The sequence below is a fragment of the Lingula anatina genome, chromosome 2, assembly GCF_051362555.1.
Source record: "Lingula anatina isolate TDL-2025a chromosome 2, LinAna3.0, whole genome shotgun sequence".
NCBI lineage: Eukaryota > Metazoa > Brachiopoda > Lingulata > Lingulida > Lingulidae > Lingula > Lingula anatina.
In genome coordinates, this window is record NC_141768.1 from 774581 (window position 1) to 794865 (window position 20285).

At 34.0% G+C, this 20285-nt stretch overlaps 3 protein-coding genes across 8 annotated transcripts in view; 2 read left to right on the forward strand and 1 right to left on the reverse strand.

Moving 5' to 3' along the window:
* The first annotated feature begins 277 nt into the window (after positions 1-277).
* Positions 278-5767, forward strand: LOC106171838 (uncharacterized). Of its 3 annotated transcripts, none has more exons than XM_087006400.1 (6): positions 278-435; positions 1133-1202; positions 2169-2504; positions 2919-2975; positions 3950-4065; positions 4444-5767. In XM_087006400.1, exons 1-6 carry the CDS (start codon positions 433-435, stop codon positions 4468-4470), a joined length of 609 nt encoding a protein of 202 aa, XP_086862526.1. In that variant the 5' UTR covers positions 278-432; the 3' UTR covers positions 4471-5767. The 3 variants fall into 3 exon arrangements, with proteins under 3 accessions (XP_086862526.1, XP_086862525.1, XP_086862528.1); XM_087006399.1 differs by having other exon boundaries at positions 279-435; positions 2166-2504; XM_087006402.1 differs by having other exon boundaries at positions 280-435; positions 2166-2498.
* A 724-nt stretch (positions 5768-6491) lies between these two features.
* LOC106155979 (tetratricopeptide repeat protein 9C) lies at positions 6492-9805 on the reverse strand. Its single transcript, XM_013531027.2, has 3 exons — positions 9426-9805; positions 8593-8781; positions 6492-7848 (listed from the first exon to the last, which is right to left on the reverse strand). The coding sequence occupies exons 1-3, from the start codon at positions 9694-9696 to the stop codon at positions 7724-7726; spliced, it is 585 nt and encodes a 194-aa protein (XP_013386481.3). The 5' UTR covers positions 9697-9805; the 3' UTR covers positions 6492-7723.
* A 1781-nt stretch (positions 9806-11586) lies between these two features.
* Positions 11587-20285, forward strand: part of LOC106155981 (ALK tyrosine kinase receptor) — a 36451-nt gene continuing 27752 nt past the window's right edge. The window contains exon 1 of one of the 4 annotated variants that reach the window (XM_013531033.2): positions 11587-11676. In XM_013531033.2, coding sequence (XP_013386487.2) covers positions 11658-11676 — 19 coding nt within the window. In that variant the 5' untranslated portion in view covers positions 11587-11657. Of the gene's footprint in view, positions 11677-16597; positions 17969-20285 lie in introns of those variants that run through there. The other 3 variants (XM_087006369.1, XM_087006368.1, XM_013531031.2) reach the window with 3 other exon arrangements.

Below are 20285 nucleotides of genomic sequence, written 5' to 3' on the forward strand. Positions count from 1 at the left end.
CCCGGGGCCCGGGGTCCAGGGGCCACATATAACACTAGGATAAACACTTTCACATATAAGGTACAATCAATGACAGCACAGCTAACTATAACATAGCACAAATAAATAAATATAGATTATCATAATGATGATATAAATGGCTATATAAACGGATACGTATGTCGCATTTCATAATCAATCAACGCTCTAAATACAAAGGGAATTCCCTTACATAAAGGCAAAATAAATGTTATTCTAAACAAAGACAAATGGTTTAATCTTTCCATACATGACATCAACAGTACACTTCCAATATACTTTCTCATAACGACACCAGAAATCATATTAAATCAAATTAAACATTAACACACAGCAGGCAGATATTTTTTTTCTTTTTTTCGCGCACGCGCAGTTATTGCGTTATGTTGCGTAATTGAAGACGGAAGTCAAACAATGGTGAGTGTCAGTGTATTTTTTAAAAATTTCCCCTTTGACATGATTGTAGATTTTAGTAATATTTTCCACAATGAATGAAAAATCGTGGATTGGTATTTTTTTAAGCTTAATGGGTCATAATGGTTAAGTAGTCGGGCTATATCAGATGCTGTTTTGTTGAACCCCCCACCCTTCTTCTATTGAAATAGCCGAGACATCTAAAATCATTACATAATTCAGAAAAAAAAAATAATAATTATTAACCATTTTTTTTTCGAGAGTGGCAGGTTTATGTATACATTTACTGTGACTAAGAGGGTTACAAGTGCCAAGTTTATCTCCCATGATTAAATGAATTTTGCTGAATCATTATTGTATTGTATTTATTTTAATAATAATATTTTTAAAAGCGAGTGCAAATGAATGAGTTGATCTTGACTCTCACAGATAGCTGTACAATAATATATCGTTAGATATAAGGCTATAGATCACTCAGTAGTAGTAAAACAAGTTATGATACTAATAATAAGTTTGATAGACTATTAATAATAAATAAGTACACAAACAAAAAAGAGGGAGATAAACATGGAAAAGTCCATAACACATACAGTATATGCAACAAGTTTACCTGTTGTAATTTGAAGTAGTTCACATGTTTATTTATACAAGGAGAGCTTTAAGTATTTATATATACTTCTTTTCTATTCTCTATTCTTAGCAAATATGGCTGATTTTAATACTTGGCTCAAGTTTAATACTGCTAGTGGGGGCAGGAACATTAAAAAGAGGTAAGTTTACACTGACGTTGACATTTTATATTAAGACTATAATGCAATTGGTCCAAGTTTTAACTCTTTGTGAGCATGGTTTGTCATGAACGAACACAGTAGACTGTCAGTTATTTAGTATAAAAACCATAATATAGTACAAATTTAGAATAATCAAGGTGACGGCAGAGTGGTTACATTATCACCAATAGAAATAATGTTGACTGATATTTATGGTGAAGTTTTAATCTTAACATAGTTGTGTTAAGAGATTCTTGCTGCAACTTTTCATACAGTGTCATGCATTATTTCCCCCCAAAGCTTTTGATGGCTGTATTAAGTTCTTTACCATGATATTTTATTTATTATCTCCATCAAGGAGGATTTGTTTTTGGTTTCATTTGTTTGTCAGTAAGCTATATATTATCCACAACCTGGGGATGGATTTTGATTTAATTTTCAAAAATTGTGGTGAGGGGACCAAGTAGAAATTAGATTTTTTATCCATTGACAGATTAATTAGTTAATTATTAATAATGAAAACTGGTGGAGGTCTTTTCTAGGCCAAATTGTCATATATAGTTACTTCAGCACAGGAGTTACAGATCTAACTTTATGTCTTGTCATATATAGCTACTTCAGCACAGGAGTTACAGATCTAACTTTATGTCTTGCACTTGGGCTAACATTGACATTTCCTTCTCTTATTTGGCCCTTAATGTATACATATACATAACTCTTATTCAGATATCTGGAAGTAAGGGCGTATTCCCAGAGCTTTTAGATCGATCTATCTCCGTGGGGAGTCTCACTAGATTACTGTCAGATAATCCAGCTTAAATGTCCGTCCCGCTCGGCTGACAGCTATTTAGTGTGAACCCCCAGGGAGTTAGGTCAATCTAAAGTAGATTGATCTAATCTCTGGGACTGGGGTCTAAGAGTACCATAATCAACAAGTAAATAGAGATTATAATTTTCTTACAGCAGATGTCCAGATTATCACAGCACATAGTGGAGACAACGTCACCTTTAACGTAAGTCTACCAGTGAAGCCACACCCCAAGCTCCCTGTAGATTTCTGCAAGGATTCAGAGTGTCTAATTCAGTATGTGCTGAGTTCTGACAAACCTGTAGAATGGTTAACCAATAATACTAACGGGTTGGAAAACAGAATGGGCCTTGTGATTCCGAAGAATGGCAACGTAAACATCAGAATAAGAAACATAAGACCAGAAGATAGTGGAACATACACATTCCGGGTGACACCTCCAGATGAGTTCCCAGTGAACATTTCTTTGGAATTGAAAGTTCTTAATGGTAAGTGTAAGTATTTGTTTATACAAACCTGAATACTGCAATTTAAGATGTCATTAAGATATACCTTACTGTTCTCGTAATGGATTGATTTAAGGTCATCACAAGATCAGCTGAGTACACTTGATAATTCTCCTTAATCAAATGTTAAATCATCTTAACTTTAACATTGTATACTTATTTTGTACAAGGCTTGCTCCGGGTGCTTATATTAGTCACAGTAAATGTATACATAAACCTGCCACTTCATAATGTATTTTTGTTGAACTCAGACATGTCGTTCTTGTCTCTTCCTTGATCAGAACATTGGACCTGATTAAGTGCCATCATTACATTTATATTTACTATGAATTTATGATAGTTATTGCCAACCAATTTATGGATTTAATTATCAAGATGTGTAATTTTAACATTTTTTTTCAGCAAAGTTCAGTAGCTCCTTCCAAGACATTCCCTCATTTCCTGCTGATGATGACTGGGGTAGGTACTGACCCAGCACCACAAATATGTACTCAAACAGTAACAAATAGTTCGAAACATTTTGAGAAACAAGATTTTTGGTAAAAAGGCAGATTACTTTAAAAATTGGCATGATCGGTTTTCAGTTGGCATGATCGGTTGTACAGTAATAAATAATTTTTTTTCACAATTTTGGTGATGTTTGCCCCATAACTTTCAAACCATATTTTGGTTTTACCTTAAATTTACTGAGTGGCTTTGTTTGGTGAAGAGGTAGGTTGCTTTATTTATTATTTATTTATTTATTATTATTATTTTATTTATTTATTTATTTATTTATTTATTTTTTTTGTGAATTTTTCCATTTTTCACTCACTAGCATTTTCTGTGGCTTTTATAACCCTAATTTTTCAATGTCCATGTTACCTGTAGTACATAATGTAGGAGTGGTTATATGCTGTTTTAAATCATTATATTACATTGCATCAAAATTGGCTAAAACATTATGTGGAGCACCTTTTTTTGTGTAATGTCTAAACATTTGTCAGCTTTGCTGCCTTGTTTCCTATATGGTGTCTGTATATTTGTCAGCTTTGCTGCCTAGTTCCCATTTGGCATTATTTTAAAATCCTATTGGGCTGGAACCCTGTGCTATTTATATTTTCTGGATATCAACGTTACCTCTAGAACATACTCAGTTATGAGAAATCAGTGAATAAACTGTTAAACATGTTATAGTGCATTAAAATTAAAAAAAAAAAAAACATTTTGTGTACTCGCTTCTGTCAGCATTATTTTTTGCTTTAATATGTCTGTACATTTGACAGCTTTGCTGTTTTGTTAAATCATTATTTCTCGTGTATGACCGATAGTTTTGCTTATGAATTAGTATAATGTGATTATTTCTTAACTGTTTGATTTTAATTGATAATGCTTCTGTATTCATAAGACAAAAGGCTCTGTTATGACTGCTTGTTTGAATACTTTTTTATCAGGTTCATTTTTGCCTCCAAACAGAAATTGGATAGGGATTTTGGGGCCTGTTGCTGTCATCATTGTCATTGCAGTTGCGCTTTTGGTTAGCTATCCTTGGAGATGTTTAGGGAAAGCAGTAAGTTGATAAGGCTATCCGAAATATCATACATTTAATTTAAATTATTTGTTAAGATATTGTCCTAAGCTTCTATTCCTTATCTCTCTTTTCTTTTTGCTTTTCCATCTCCCTCTTTCTTTATTATGAAGATGTATGTTTGCATATCATGTTTGAAAAATATTTTGAATAAATTGGTTGTCAAGATTTTTGGCAAATATTCTTTACATTTACAAAATTGTCTTGTTCTACATGTTGTCTGCATAAAAAAGTTGGTATTATGGTGCTAAAACCCAAATGCCACAGCAAAGAATAGAGGATGGAAACACAAAAAAGTCCTGCTCATTTCTCTACTTAATTTTTTGTTAATTTCTTAGACACAATTTTTTTCCTTTTTAGTCCCCTACTTCCAGTGATAACTTATAGGAAGAAGAAGAGGAAAAAGAAGAAAGAGAGGCGTATTGACACTTGAAGTACTTTGAAACATGCTTTGTGAATAACTATGGTGTAAACCTGAGTCAGTAGGCGCCGACCGTACACGTAGTTTTAGTTCAACTAGCACACATATACATCCATACTTTCCTTTAAACTTAAATGCGCTTACTACCTCGGGTCTTCATTTCATCTTTATTTCACAGCCTAACTGAAATTTCTTAATATTTGTCTCCACTCGAACCTTTCCTTTTACTCATACTAACAATCTTGTATATCTCTTTTAAAGTACCACTAAATGCACTTAACTGTTGAAAAGAATCTCCTACCCTCTTCTTTTCTTTATAAATTGTGCCTCCCCCACCCCCCATTTTTGGTTATTTGTAAAAATTGTTCAAACACCCAGATATGTATGTTATTGCATTTGTATTGTTGGAAGTAATGGATAATATACTATAGCTGTTTCCCCTTTTTTCTTTCGTTATGCCATAATTTTTCTTCACTAGCTATTATTATCTGGCTTATTTTCAAGCCTTAACTATGTTAAACCCTGCTTTGCACCATTTCTTCAATACAACACAAGGAGGTGGTATCACCTATATCAGATCCCCTAGTTCAAAATTGATAATTATGTCAAAAAAATTTGATTTATCCAGTTACATTGTACTAAGATAATGGAAAAATTAATTTTAATAGAATAGATTTGTTAACTTCACAGTGAAAGTTTTTGTTCATCCAGTTATATCATACTAAGATAATGAAAAAATATTTAATTCTGGTTCTTGCATTCAAACGGTTAGACCTTATAACAACACCTTCTTCAGGTGAAATAATTTTGAGTTGCCATTGGTGTTAAGTGGGGAGCAGGCCTTGGGAGACAACTCTTATCCTAACCTTAAAGCCTACTATATATACTTGTTCATGAAGCATGTTTCTATTCAACATTGTAAATATGAATCACTTTTTTAAAGTGTTACAGTCCAAGACCCTTTTTGCATGGTGAACTCTGAGCCAAGCTATTTAGTACTTTAATTATGTTTGATGCCACTTGAGCATTCTTTAGTGTAAGGAAACAGTATGTGACTATATATGTAACATGGTACAAATGTTTTGTATCTCAGCTTCATTGTAGTGCTTTTTCATTGAAGTGCATAATCAGATCCAAGACAGATCAAAATATCTTGAACAAATATTCAAATGTAAATATACATTCAGGAATCTATTATATATAGGATATATTTGTGTTTTCACTCTTATGTACAATAAAGTTCACATTTCCAAATCATTTTAATCCCTTTTTCCTTCTTAATTGGGATACAAATCTTATCTTAACCTTTTAGACTACTATACTTGTTCATGAATTATGTTTGTATTCTACATTGTAAATATTTATCACTTTTTAAAAGTATTACAGTCCAAGACTCCTTGGCATAGTGAGCTCTGAGCCAAGCTATTTAATACTTTAATAATGTTTGATGTCACATGAGCATTCTTTAGTGTATGGTATGTGGCTATATATGTAACAGTAGTAATATGGTACAAATGTTTTGTATCTCGGCTTCATTGTAGTGCTTTTTCTCAATTTACAGCCTTAGACATAATCAGATCAAAGACGGGATCAAGCATATATATATATATACATATATATATAATAAAGTAATCTATTACATATATATGTGTGTGTTTTAATATGATTGTATGTTTTCACTCTTATGTTCAGACACAGCCATTGAATCTTGGGAATGCCACACCTGTTGGCAAGGTGAAAATTTCCCATTTATCTTGCTAATAAGATTTGTTAATAAGAAATTAAATGTTTTTTTTAATTTGTTGCATATTTTTGGCTGTTTAGAGTCTGTGTATTTGCCAGTTTTGTTTACCAGTTCTGTGGTAGTCTCTGGAACTTGTAATTTTTATGCAATAAAAACTGCAGAATAAAATGATGTCTTTTCATTTAAAATAGTGCTCAGTCCAATAGATTGCACATTCTGGGCATGAGAAATACATCAATTACATCTGGTTAAAAATAATTTTTAATGTCTTTGATGTTAAAATAATAATTTAAATGGATAAGAATGATTAAGAAATACAAAATTTAATTTTGACAACAGAAAAAGCAATGAACAGAAAATATTGCAGGACCTCGCTAGATTATAAGATAAAATGTTTTCCTAAAAGTCCACCAAATGACGTAGTACTGTATGAAACTTTAGAAAATTATATGTTTAATATTTTCCAAACAGAAGCAATTACAGGAAAAGTTTCTATAAAGGTACTTAAGGTCTGACCTATATATAGATACTAAGATACAGTATACTATGAGACTTAACAGATACGTACAACTATTTGAAATAACAGTCAACTATATAACAACCTTCAACTTGAAGTAAAAAATTATCAAAATGTCACTGACATTCAACACAAAAATCTGAATAAACTAACTCACAGTTTTAGTATAATATGTTGTTTTCTTTGAGGCATATGAAAAACTGAAGAAATTGAAATTAACTGTTAAGTCACTCTGCTGTGATGAGTTAGGGACAGCAGTTTCAATACTTGTAAATCGTAAAGTGGTAACTGAATTTTTTTTTTTAGCATTTCCAAGATATGAAACGTTAATAAAACACTGAACGGGTTTCAAGTAGCACCCCAATTCATTGTATAACTACATACATGAGAGATGCTGCCATTAAGAAAGCATGTGATATATTTAAACAGACAGTGAGATATCAGTTCTGCTTGGCATGGCAATTAAACTGTAATGGTTAGAAAGGATAAACATACCCCTGTAGCTGGAGAGACGCTGGTTGGAATCATACAAAAATCAAAGAAATAAATTGCTGTGAAACATAAATGTTGAATATTTATCCTTTTCCAAAAATAATGAAAAAAAAAATAGGGGAGACATTACATCCCATTCACTGAAAAGAACCACAAGGATGCATCTATCTTGGACATTAATGAAAAATGCCATTAAATTCAGCTCCAAGAGTTGTTTAACGCAGTTATGACTGCCATCTTTTAAATAACCTATCTGCATGCCACAATGCATGTGTATTTTGGTTTAACGATATGCATGTTTGTGCACCTGCACAGAATCTTGAGAACCCTAACTACTCCAATACTTCCTTTGTTTTTCTGAAAGTTTGGAACAGACAGAATAACAGTAAAACCTTCATGTCCCAACAAAAAATTAAAGTCATCTTAAGAAATTGAGCTCCTTGGGGTAAATGCTCCTCCAAACACATCAAGTTACGTCTTTGGTATCTGACGCCATCTTGTCAAACATGCCCTTGTACACCTGTTTCATTTTCTGGTCCTGTTTTGCAATTTCTCTCTCACATAGCTGTAACTGATGCCTGATATTTGTATCTGAAAAATATTAAGCATATCACATTAACCCCAGGCTGACTGGAATACAAATTTTGATCTAGAAAATTTGGACACATTGTAACCATTAATCTGACTTGAATGCTACAAACATAAATAAAGTTTGAAAAGGCTACGGTTGAGGTAAACCACTTTACTTACATATTATCAAACACAAACCAAAAAACTTTCATACAATAGCTTACGGCCAACCTAGACTTAGACCTTCATCAGATTGATGTCAGCAGATGTTGACACCTACTGATCGCTAGGTGGTATACATGTCCAGGTTGGCCGTAAGCTAAGGGTATGAAAGTATTTCGGCAGGTGTTTGATGATTTTCATTTATGACCCAACTACCAAGCTAATGAACATTTTTGCCCACTTAACTTACTATTACTATTATTACAATTATTTCTATTAGTTCTTTTACCATCATTATCACTAATATGGAAGCATTATGACTTAAATCTTTTGCCAATAACAGAACAGGCAGAGTTTTAATATGAATTCTGCAATCTACAATCTAATTTGTTTTTATACATCAGAATTTTGCAATCTCAAATTTAGTAATGAAGTAAATGGTGAAACTGGAAATGATTAAACAACATCTCACATCCTTCTGAAAAATAAATAAATGAATGGATAAATTAATTAATTAATTAATAAACTTAAAACAAAACATTGTGATAAATGAGTGTATGTAGTATGTGATGGTATTGTAGATATCAGGTGAACTATTCCAACCTGTGTCTCCTCCTGGCAAGGAGCAAGCTCTGGAGAGCACCTGCATGGCACTGTCAAAGTTCTTCAGATGAAAGTAGGCAGTGCCTTGTCTGTACAGAGCCTTCACATTGTGTGGACTGGCCTCAAGAACACTACTGCAATATTCCACAACTTTCTGAAAGTTTGGCTCAGGTTGCAGAAGAAGACAGGCTGGAAAAGGGTATTTTATTTATCATATATATTAAGCAACTGTGGTTCAATATTTTGATTCCATATAAAATTTCTATTGTTGTTTCTGAAAATGTTTAATTACACACTCACATACACACACACACACACACACACACACACACACACACAGACACACACAATACAGTGGAAATAATATATTAATGCAGATCATGTGCCAAAATACATGTAGCTATATCTGCCAAAATAAGTGCTGTATGGTGATTAACAATAACAAGAATGAAAAGCAAATTTAGACTTTGTTCAGCAAAAGCTCTGTTTCAAAACATATAAATAAATCTAGATAAAGTCTTAATGGGGTTGTAAAAAATGAGGGGTGTTATGACAATGGTTTACATATCTTACCAGTACACTCAGTCATACTGTACAAGCCATGGTGTTTCTCAAAATTTTATTTAAAGTTCAAGTATTCATTTCAGTGTCATTTTATTTGGCAGTTATCAGTACAATACACATCTGAAATATACTGAGTATCCACTATTATTCTGACAGGATGTTTCGGCGGGACACATATAATTGAACTGAAATTGGTGTGAGTGCTTGAGAGAGAGAGAGAGAGAGAGAGAGAGAGAGAGAGAGAGAGAGAGAGAGAGAGAGAGACCTACCGGCCAAATTATTGTAACAATCACTTTTCAGCTTCGTCACTTCTTCCTGTACCTCTGGAGGTAAAATAGGTTCTTGCTCTCCCGTTAGCTGCGAAAATGGATTACTTGCCCCAACACCTTTCAGATACAGCAACGCTTTGTGATAATTACGAATGGCGTTTTTGTAATTTTTCTTCTTGTACTGTTCATTGCCTTCATTTTTGAATGACTTTGCTTGATTCAGTTTATCAGCTGTATTGTTCTGATCTTCTACTTTTGCAGACGCCATCATCAAGAAATTTTCTTCTGTGCAAACAATAAAAAACTAATAATATAAATGAAATATAGTCATGTTTCCATAAAACATGGGGGCTGCCATATTTTTGGTCACATGACAAGCATGTGACTTGATTGACGCACACCTGGCGCAATCAACACAGTAACGACAAAAAGTATTTTCCAATGCATGTCATTGTTTCCAACATTTCATGAGTTACAGACGCATGCTCTATTAGGACACAAAAATCTTCTGGGAGTGTATGTCAGTGATCTTTTGTGAAAAAGAAAAGGTGTTTATCTAGGACCATTAAACTAATTCCTAAACTATTTTAAAGTAAGTAAGTAAATATATGGTGGTAAGGAATATAAGAATAAAATTGCCCAGGGCTTTCATATTTTATCGTATAAACATATGTATGGATTTGTCAGAGTAGTTTTTAGAATGTAATTATTCATTTTAAAGTTAGATATGACAGATATTATTTATATTGTTTATTCGTTTATTTTGACGCTACTAAATTTTTCGTTATCGGTAACGTTCTGGTTTCTTCAGTCACGTGCTGAGATTACATGTACAGTACTCAGTGATGCTGACAGGGAATTTTGATGACACTAAGTTTGGGGTCTTTCAGCCAAGGAAGATTTTACTCCCTGCTATATGATCCACGTAATTTGCATTTTTTTTTTTTTTTTTTTTACTTATTGTGCCACTCCATGGGATTTGCCCGCCCAAAATGAATTTCTCTCAAGGCTTTGAACCCTGCCCCACCGTCATATTCATGTCCTGTAAGGCTGTTACATTTCCCAATTGAGACTCTTAAGATAATGAAACCCTTTAAAGAATTAATCTGAAATGTTTTTGTGTCGTTATAATCTTCTTATCCTCAGGTAGTCATTGCCGGCTTGCAACATGTGTATTATGCATTGCACAGGGCCATGATACCCCCCCCCTTTTTTATGAAAATGAGACAGTTGTGACTGTCCAGTCATTTAAAACTTAAATATTAAAATAAAATTGGAATAAAACATCGAATCCAAGTGCAGAGCCAGGTCAGGCAATAATTTGAGTGTAGGTGAAAAATTTTGTTATTCCTCTTTACCCTGAGAAAATTCATTTCCCATGGAGTGTTCCTTTAAAGTTTTTATATCCACCAAATTAGAAAATAAAAATAAAACACCAAATCCAAGGGAGAATCAAACAGTGATGCATGAGAAAGAGAAAATTGCTATTTTCTTAAGGAAAATGTGATGTGGTTGCCATGGAAGAAGAGGGGCTAGGTGCTCAGCAGATATTCTTTAACATAATTATTTTTATTCTTTATATAAATTATATATAATTATTAGAAATGTACTTTTTCCAATTAAGCCCATAAGGATTCTTTTTCTTAATTTTCCAGCATCTATAGATGAGCGCCCATGCAGTCAGTAGATGTCACTGCTTGTATTGCAGGCCTTAGGCAGCTGCCAACAGCATTTCTCAGAATACAGCCCTGGTCCTGCTGTGTCAGCGGAGTTGGAGAGATGATTTGTGTGTTGAGGGAGGCTGATTGCAATACATCACTTCCAGCTTCAGTTGGTAGTGGTGTGGGCTCTGCAAATGTGCCCAGCAATGAGGTCACTACATTGTCACAACCAGACACAATGGACAGAGGGACATCTACTGCAATTGTTATGGAAATTTGAACAAAATGTGTCTTATCTTTTCTTGACAAATTTAACAATGGTAGTATGGACTTATAATTATAAATGACACATTTATGCACATTTTTATTCATATATTTTAGTATTTTCTTTTTATTTGGGGTCTAATTGTAAAAAAAAATATTAAGCTAAGTGTGCGCTTTATTTATTCAATAATATTTATAACATTGATTTTATTTAAACCTGAAGCTACATGCCCAAACTTGCCATCAGAAACAAGTCCAGTCTTGAAGACCCAGATAAAAGGTGGAATGGAGAACTGCTCCCTCAAAGATGTGTGTTCCGCCCTCTGGTAAGTCATCTTTTTGATTAAGTTGTGATCCCAATTTTATGAAATTATCTTCATGTTTAATAAGTTAAGTAACATGCATATTTGTTTGGGGTTTCAGTTAAATGACCCTGGGGTAAAATTTTCACTATCCTTATGAAGGGTTTAGTAATCAAGTCTATCTGTTCACAGACATTAATATATGTCATAATCATATTTGATTTAATTCTGATTGGTTTGTATTGCACTTCAGAACAGCAATATAATGCCAACTGTACAATCTTTGAACTTACAGTGGTGATTTCTATGTTCACACTAAATTTTGTGTCCTAATCTTTACCAGGGACAACATACAAGATCATCGATTGCTGTCTTTTAATCTCTCAAGTGCAATTAATTGAAAAAAATTCTTTAAGACTATTCAATGGAAGCACCATTAAAGAGATAAGAATTCTGTGTTTTGGCAGGAAAAGTGCCATTAAACAGATTTTCCTGGAGTAAATGATGATGTTGCACCTATACATGTAACCAGTAGTTGATAAATGCATTCTAACATTCAAAGTCTTTTTTTCTGTATTAAATATCTCTTAAGAGATTATTACGGAAGGTATCTATCTACTCCATGTGGTTGTTGTTGTTTACCCCAGAAAAATATTTTTTGTGACATTTTTCCCTGCCAAAATGAACAGTTGTTATCCCTTTAATTAATGAGAAACTAGCATTATTAAAGGGTCAGTCCCCAGTATGTGCAATGTGTCCCAGAAACAAATCATGATAATACCCTCATTACCTCCCCCACAGTGATGCTCCCCCACGCCATTACTGCTACTCTACCTTGTCATTTTTAAATGATTAGCAAATTTTGTCACATTTGGGCCCTGGTAATTACAGAAAGGTTTCCATATTAAGAATTTGTTATATGTCACATTTTTACCAGTGGGAGTAACGATGTGGGCGGAGAAAGAGTGGGGGTGAAATGATGCACTTGGAATGCCTGAACACAATTTTTTACCAGTCCTTGTAAGATTTGAGATTAGTAACGACTGGTAGAACAGACAATTTCAGCTTGTCTAGCTGTCATCCCTTCCCTTCTGTAATTACAACAATGACAACATAATTAAGGGAGAATTCTTAGTATGGTATACTAACATTAAAGATGGTAACAGATGAATTTTTAACTTATGTTTCACTTACATGACGTTTAATATGTGTACTTAAAAACATCTCAAATTTTCAAAAAAAGACAGCTGTTTCACTGTAAGATTTTCTTTTCAGGACGACCATAGACAAAGTTGTCTGCTCTAAATATATAATAAATTTTCCCACTAACAGATTGTAATGACTTAACCTTAATTTAATGACATTATGCTACACATCCTGTCAATCAGAGAGAATTAATATGTATCTATGTGTGTGTGTCACATTTATGGTTTCTGTTATATGTTTATACACTGTTTGTAGGATAGACTTTGGGCTTATATAAAGTTCTGTTTGGAACTAAAATAATATGAGATTTTAACATGAATAGATGGTTCCTAACTTGGGATAAAAATTAAAGGTGCAGAGGACCCCTGTCTGATTCGATTGTCTTAAAGCCAGCAAGACTATTTTCTTAAACATGAGAATGACAATACTTTTAAGGTCACCCAACAGAAAAGATAATTTTATAAAATCCAGCTTCGAAGATTTTTGAAGAAAGTCGTGGCAGGTTAAACGGAGATTTCTGTATGCTTCAGGTGTGAGTAGAAAGGACTTTCTTATCTGCCCACAAACTAACAAAAGAAATATTTTTGTAAAAAATATGTCAGCAACAGGTTTCCCTGCTGTTTTAATGAAAAGTCAACAATTTTCATGTAGAGGCCATGACAGGTTCAGGATTTTCCACGGTATCGATAATCTCCAGACGCAGTATTTGGTGTCACTTGTTGGAGTTGGATTCCCTTCTGCTGAGAAAACTAGACTGTGTGTGTGACATGGGTGTCCTCAGCAGATGGAGGAGAAAGGCTGGTGACATCTGTTTGGTGACAACCCTTGCTTAGTTCGATTTAACAGGCTTAACTTGCTCTATATTTAAGTAATGTGTTTTTTTTTTTTGTATAATATATGACTTATAAATTACTTTCAAGTAAAGAAAAAAAAATACTTGCATTTCATGACCTCTCTCTCTCTTTTAATTTTTTTTCTGTAAAATTTTGATGATTTTGATGAAAAGTTCGTTGAAAATATTTGGAAGTGTATGCGAAGAGGGCAGGTTATTTGAAACTTAAAACTAGAAAAAGATTGATCACTTCAGTCACAAAGAACAAAAAAAGTCTTTTTTCATTGAACAACTAGATAGTGTTGTCCTTGTGATCTCTGATGGAGAAAATACTATCTTTGGGGACATTTCATTTCTGCATTCCTGTTGGTAAAATTTATGTATAAGCATGCCTTCTTTTCTTGATGACAACTTTAAAAAGGGACCTCATATCTGTTGTAGGGTATCATTGATTCATGTTTAGAAAATACACAAAGTTGGTGTATATTTTCAATGTAAAATTTTAATTGATTAACTTGTTTAAATGATTATGGCCAAATGAAACTTCTTACCTGGGGAGCATACTTAAGTAGTAAACTAAGTATTTAAAAACCAATTTCACTTTCCTTTTTCTCTTGTCAATTTTTAGTTTCAGTTCATAAGAACTAAAATTTAGATAAACATGAAGTTTTCAGGATTTTTTCCAGAAAATTGGAAATATTCAGCCAAAATTGTTATTACCAATTCTATATAAAAAGTACTAACAGTTTAGCACTGATAGCCTTTTTAAAATACACTGTAACTTAGATTATAGAAAAGAGAAACTTTGGAATAAAGTGCAATTAATAGATCTTAAGGTAGAAGAATCTGCCTAAATATCCGTGTGTTCTAAATAATATATCAACTTTAATCATCAGATTTACATGTAATTGGACAGCTAAGGTTTTGTAATGTCTATCTTATATAAAATGCAAATTAAGACTTTATCCCCACTTATCCCCTTATCCCCCTTATATCCCACTTATCCCCCTTATATTTCTTGAATTAATTGATCAGCAAGATCACAAAGTGATAACAATTAAGCTGGGTGATGTCACCAAGCTATCACCAAGATGTCACCAAGCGTCTTCTTTTCAGAAAACAGTTTTGCTAAAACTGTGGTAAATACTCTCTGACACCTGACTAATTATTACAGGTAAATCTTGAAGATTTCATGATTAAAGGGCTACGGACTTGGCACCTTCCAAATGTGACACAAACTATGAAGCAATTAAAGCTCTGTACATGACTGATGGGTAATTACTACTGACCAGCTGATTAGGCAGTTAAGACCACAGCTTGGTCAAAAACATACCAGTTATTTACATGTAGTAGTAGTTTGAAATCTTTTCTGACACTTCTGTCTTCAAGATATCATTGAATAGAAAATGATATTGACTTTTTGCTATCAGGTCTTGATCATCATCAAATCAGGTCTTGATATACTGAGTATGTAGTGTTTTTAGCTTCTGGGACTATTAACCAATGAAAAGTAAGCACCTTTTAAAACCAAAAGTTGGTCCATTTGGTGGTGTCAGAATAAATGTAATAAGTCTTGGAGGATAAGGTGTATTTGTGTCATTGGATATTTCTGAAAAATTCTGAAATGGCTAAATTTACTTGTAAGTTTTGTCAATAATATTAGATTGCAAAATTTCTAAAGTTATCAAAAAGTATAAAATATTATAAGTTTTTGACAAAAAATAATTTACAATATGGATAAAAGCACATTTTGTAATGGTTTGATGATCATAATACAACTGAGCATATTTATAAAGAAAAAAAACGACTTACAGAATTTTAATATTATATATCCTGTTAACATGAACACATTTTCTATGGTTTTATTTCCATAAACACCCCCTTCCAATAGAAACACATTTTACCTGTAATTCTTTTTGTCTGAGGGAACATTTATTGAATTGAAAATGACTGAAGACAAAGAAACAGATCATTATTGCACCTATTTGTATAAAAATAAATGACTTGGGGCCCAATGCATTCTTGTATGCAATTATATAATTTGAGGTTTTTAATGAAAGGCTTTAAAAAGGGGTAATTTTCCTAGTGGGATGAACAGTTACAGTGTGCATCTTTTCAGTAGTTAACTGACTCGTCAGGCCAGAACTGGTTTTCACAAGGACCTGCTCTTAACAGCCCCTCCTTTCAATATCGTAATTAGTAAGATCAAAATTATAGGGGAAATGTAATATTATTCCATCTCAGCAGTTTATGAGTTTCAGGTGACAGTTGCTTAATTTTCAGCTGTTAATTAAGGGTATGTGCAGAACATTATTTCATGTTGAACTTTCCACTTCATGTACCTGGGCAGAACATAAGAAATGTTTTTAATTTGTTTGTGTTTTTATTTTGTATGTTTAAGTTTAATCTTAGAAGGGGTCCTTCATTTAAAATCCATTTACCTCAGAAATTTAGTAAACCTGATTTGTTCTCTTTTATAGAAAACTACTCTTTTAATTTGAAAATGTCAGTTACATGAAACCTACAACACCAAGTTAAAATCTGCAGACCAAAATACTTTTATTTATCTTTTCATTAGGCAAAGGGTTGGTAAAACAAATAATTATGTGTTTGACTTGGGCAAATCTTCTCTTCATATTCTTGTCATGCATACTGGACAAGGCAAATTGGATCTGCACTTCTTTGCAGGACAAAAAACATCTTCATACCTCAACTCATAAAATATAGACAAATCAAGCCAAATGTACTGGAGTTGTGACTCTTTCTTTACTGCCAAACCTCTTTTGTTCAATTAAGTATTCAAGTATGCCCAATCAAATACCTATCCATCCACTAGGAGTGAAAGCATCCAAAATGATTGAATAAAACCATGCAGAGTCAGTGGTAGAAAACTCTGAGGCTCTTCATGAATATGGATTAATGTTCATTAAAGCTTCGCAGCAGCTTAAAACCTTTAAAGTGAACCTGGTACACCTTTATGCTAAAGTTGGAAGAAAATAAGAATAAGCACAGGTCTACCTGGTGCAGCTTGTTTGTATTGTTATCGCTGTGTTATCAGTTAAGAAAAGGAAGGTAGTGTTAAAGAGGTGCAGCAAGCTGAGGAGCAACCAAGCGTGTCCCCTCCCCACAGCTATGCCATCCCCTGGGGACGTATTAGCTAGGTGACAGGATCTGACAGAAGGTGACGCTATTAGTGGAAGGTACCATGTGACGGGGACAGTTAACAACAGACCAGGGAACAGACCAGAGGGACAGCAGTTGAGCTAGAGAGATAGGAAAACTGCTGTGAGTGTACTTTAACTCAGTGGAAGATAGAGTTACTCTGGAGATGGAGAAAGAAAGGACATATTAGAAGAAGGATCCCAGAAAACATGCTGTAAAATCTATTAGAAAAAATTATTGGAAGTTTTGAGCTGAAATATTTTAAAGGACAGATTACATTAGAGCTTTATTTTTTTTCTTGGACATTGAGATCTGTGGAGAAAAAAAAAGACAGAACCATGAAGCACAGTAACCTTGTTTACAGGAAAGTCTGAGATAAAAAAAGTTGTCATCCTTCATAACCCAATTCCCAGCTATTCCCAGGATTAAGGCTGTGCTAGGATTGGTGACAGCTGTTGAGATCTGAGGTGATTGTATCAAGGTGTCACCAACAGATACCTCAGTACAGCCAGGCTACCCAGGCAAAGTGACAGATTGAGCCCACCTTGAAAAAACGGCTGCTAAAACCTCAGGATCCATCCTCTGCACCTGGAAGTCCAGTGCCACCAGCCCCATTAACAGCCACTGATTGGACGACAGTGGCTCGATATGATCATAAAATTCTAATTATCACCAGAGCAGTCGGAGGGGAATAGCCGTTCCGCAAATCTTGAGATTATTGTTATTGGCACCATGTAGTTGATGTGTTTTATGGAAGACATACAATTGTGAGGACACGTTGGAAGTGACATTTCTAAGAATTTGTTTTCATGTCTTAGAATGGGGGGAATTTCTGAAAACTAGAATTAAGAACACTGTGTCATTTTTGTAAGAAAGCAGGAGACAAGACGGACAAGATGGCAGCAGTTTGTAAATTTGTCATGTGTAAAAGTCTGTCAGTATCACTGTGTGTTTTTCTATCTTTACTAACAGTGGGAAGTAGTGGTTGTGATTTTGACTCTGACTGCGGATGGGAGAGTCCTCGTACTGTCAATGGAGAGGATGGCTTCAAAATCGTGGTGGCCAGCCACCATAAGCATGGACCACACTTGGATCACACGAAAAACACGCGTCGAGGTAGGTTGATACTTTATCCTCACTATATTCATTGTTGTCATTAATAATGAATAAATCAATGATTTGATACATTTCTCTCAGATGATAATACCTTTATAGTTTATGCTTTATGTATGACCTGTGGTTTTTCTCATAAGAGAGTGCTAGTACAGGGAGGAATATTTAATTAATTGATCTGTTGAGTCTGGAATGTTATTGTGATATATAAATATATAAAGGATATATGCAAAGTCCAGTTTTAAATAACATAATCGCAAAGTTATGTAATCAACAAGTGGTTCTATTTGCTCTTCAGATTGCCACTTTATGTTTGCTAATTCTTCTGAATTTCTGGAGTGATTAAAAAATGAACTGTTTTATGAATGGGGTTAACTCAGATTACAGTGTTAAATCTCTCTTAGAGACGGGGGAAAAATGAAAAGTTTATAAGTTGTGTCTGATAGAGTCTATCAAAATCTACAAAATGTACACAGTGATAAATGTATTGGACTGGTAAACATGTTGCATCCGTCAAGCCCCTTTCACCCTCTTCACCGATAAGAACCCAGATCTCCAGACTTTATACTATCATCTTCTTGTACATTGTCTGTATTGTAAGGGGGGCCATCCCTTTCAGTGAAAGGTTTCCTCTGTCACTGAGTGCCTTTGTAGAATTTTCCTATCGAGGGACCTAATCTAAGAAAGAATAACATTCTCATTCTCCTTTTCCCTGTTTGTTTGTTATTGATAATGTTTGTCTCGCACGCATTGATGACTACATTGAGGACATTGATGAAGACCCAGGTGTTTGGTTTTATCCAGCGCCACGCTGGTGCTCATGATTTTCATTTGAACAGAATTCTTACCCATGTTTTATTCTATATTGTGTAACTTTTACTAACACTGGAATGGGATTCAAGTATCAGTTTGATAGGAGGGTGGTCATTATCTGGACCTTCTGGGTTTAAGTAATACCCTTGCCTCTCTGTGTGTAATAACAAGGTATTAGTCACAGAGAATTGAATTAGTTCATCCCATTCAAGGGACAATCACCAACAAAGGGTTTCTTCCAACAATGGCCTACCTGTTGTAGCCTCTACTGGAGAATTCTGGTCACTGGTGGAGTGTTAAGTAATGGTGTTGTCATATTTTCTACATCACATTTTCTACCTCACTAATTTGTGGCTCAGCTCATTTGTTGACCAGAAATAATGTTCTTAGATTTGTTAGCATCATTTTATGTTTAATTACTTCGGAAAGTTTTGTTAAGTGGAAGTTAATAAGTGACCCCCCCCCCCCCCCATATGTAATTGATAAATAAAAGAATGTAACACCAAAGTTGCTACATATTTAGTATATATAGTTTCCCTTTAAAATTATAAAATAAGAAATTTCTGATTGAACTCTGACACAGGGCTCATTTAAAAACTAAATTATGAGTTGTCATTGAAATTAAGAGCAACCACTTTATTTATTTCTGAACACCATTTAATAATTGTTTTTGACTGAAGTATTTGATTAAAACAATGCAATACTTGTTGAATCTCTATTTTAAAATGCAACAAAATTCTACAGGGTACAGGGTAAAAACTTTTTACCTTGCGCACTATCTTAACTGTCCAAACAAAAAATCACCTTTAGAGCGCAGAGAGTGTAATAGAATCTGTCCCTAAAATACAATCCCTGTATGAAAATGACAAATGGGCTTTTTACAGGGGTGCCTCCTTCCCCCTTGCTTTGAAGTGGTGTTCTTTGATAGACCTTCTTGATTTCCATAGAGGAGTCCTATTAGCAAGAGAATAGGGGGAATCTTAGCACAAGAGTGCAGTTCAATAGGTAATGTGTTGTTGGGCCGCATATTAAACTGCAATATTTTATAAGGTGATGTCAGCTTACACGCGTGGGGCGTATGGGGGAAGCTACAACTTGCCATTGGGTCTAGCATGTAGTGTAGAATTTGATATGGGTTCAGATTTTTATTATTAAGTCACTGTTTTTTATAGTGGAAGTCATCAGTGATAAATCACACTGGTGTTGGTTAGATGTCCCCACAGTGCATGACAATTTGTGTGGGAAGTGACAATTAAAAGAGCTCGCTATATTCACCTTAAAGTCTGATATCGGAAATTGTTAAAAGTGTCAGTGTGAAATTGTATAACAGACCTTTCAGATTTAATTAAGGTCCTGTAGAATGTATATGGAGGTATTCCAGTATTAATATCTGGCCAAAATATCAAATTGCAAACCAATTCTTTATGGATTTGATGAAACCTTTAGGTGAACCATAGGCACTGTCATTCTTATCACAGTACAGACAAATATGACTCTTTTCTTGAAA

Bases quoted from the DNA above. Each gene is read 5' to 3' on its own strand.
- LOC106155979 (XM_013531027.2), bottom strand. From the start codon at position 9,696: ATGATGGCGTCTGCAAAAGTAGAAGATCAGAACAATACAGCTGATAAA. The intron at 8,782-9,425 runs GTAGGTCTCTCT...ACCCTTTTCCAG, and splicing joins TTGTTACAATAATTTGGCCG to CCTGTCTTCTTCTGCAACCT. The intron at 7,849-8,592 runs GTTGGAATAGTT...AATATTTTTCAG, and splicing joins CTTGCCAGGAGGAGACACAG to ATACAAATATCAGGCATCAG.
- LOC106171838 (XM_087006399.1), top strand. The intron at 1,203-2,165 runs GTAAGTTTACAC...ATTTTCTTACAG, and splicing joins GGCAGGAACATTAAAAAGAG to CAGATGTCCAGATTATCACA. The intron at 2,976-3,949 runs GTAGGTACTGAC...CTTTTTTATCAG, and splicing joins TCCTGCTGATGATGACTGGG to GTTCATTTTTGCCTCCAAAC.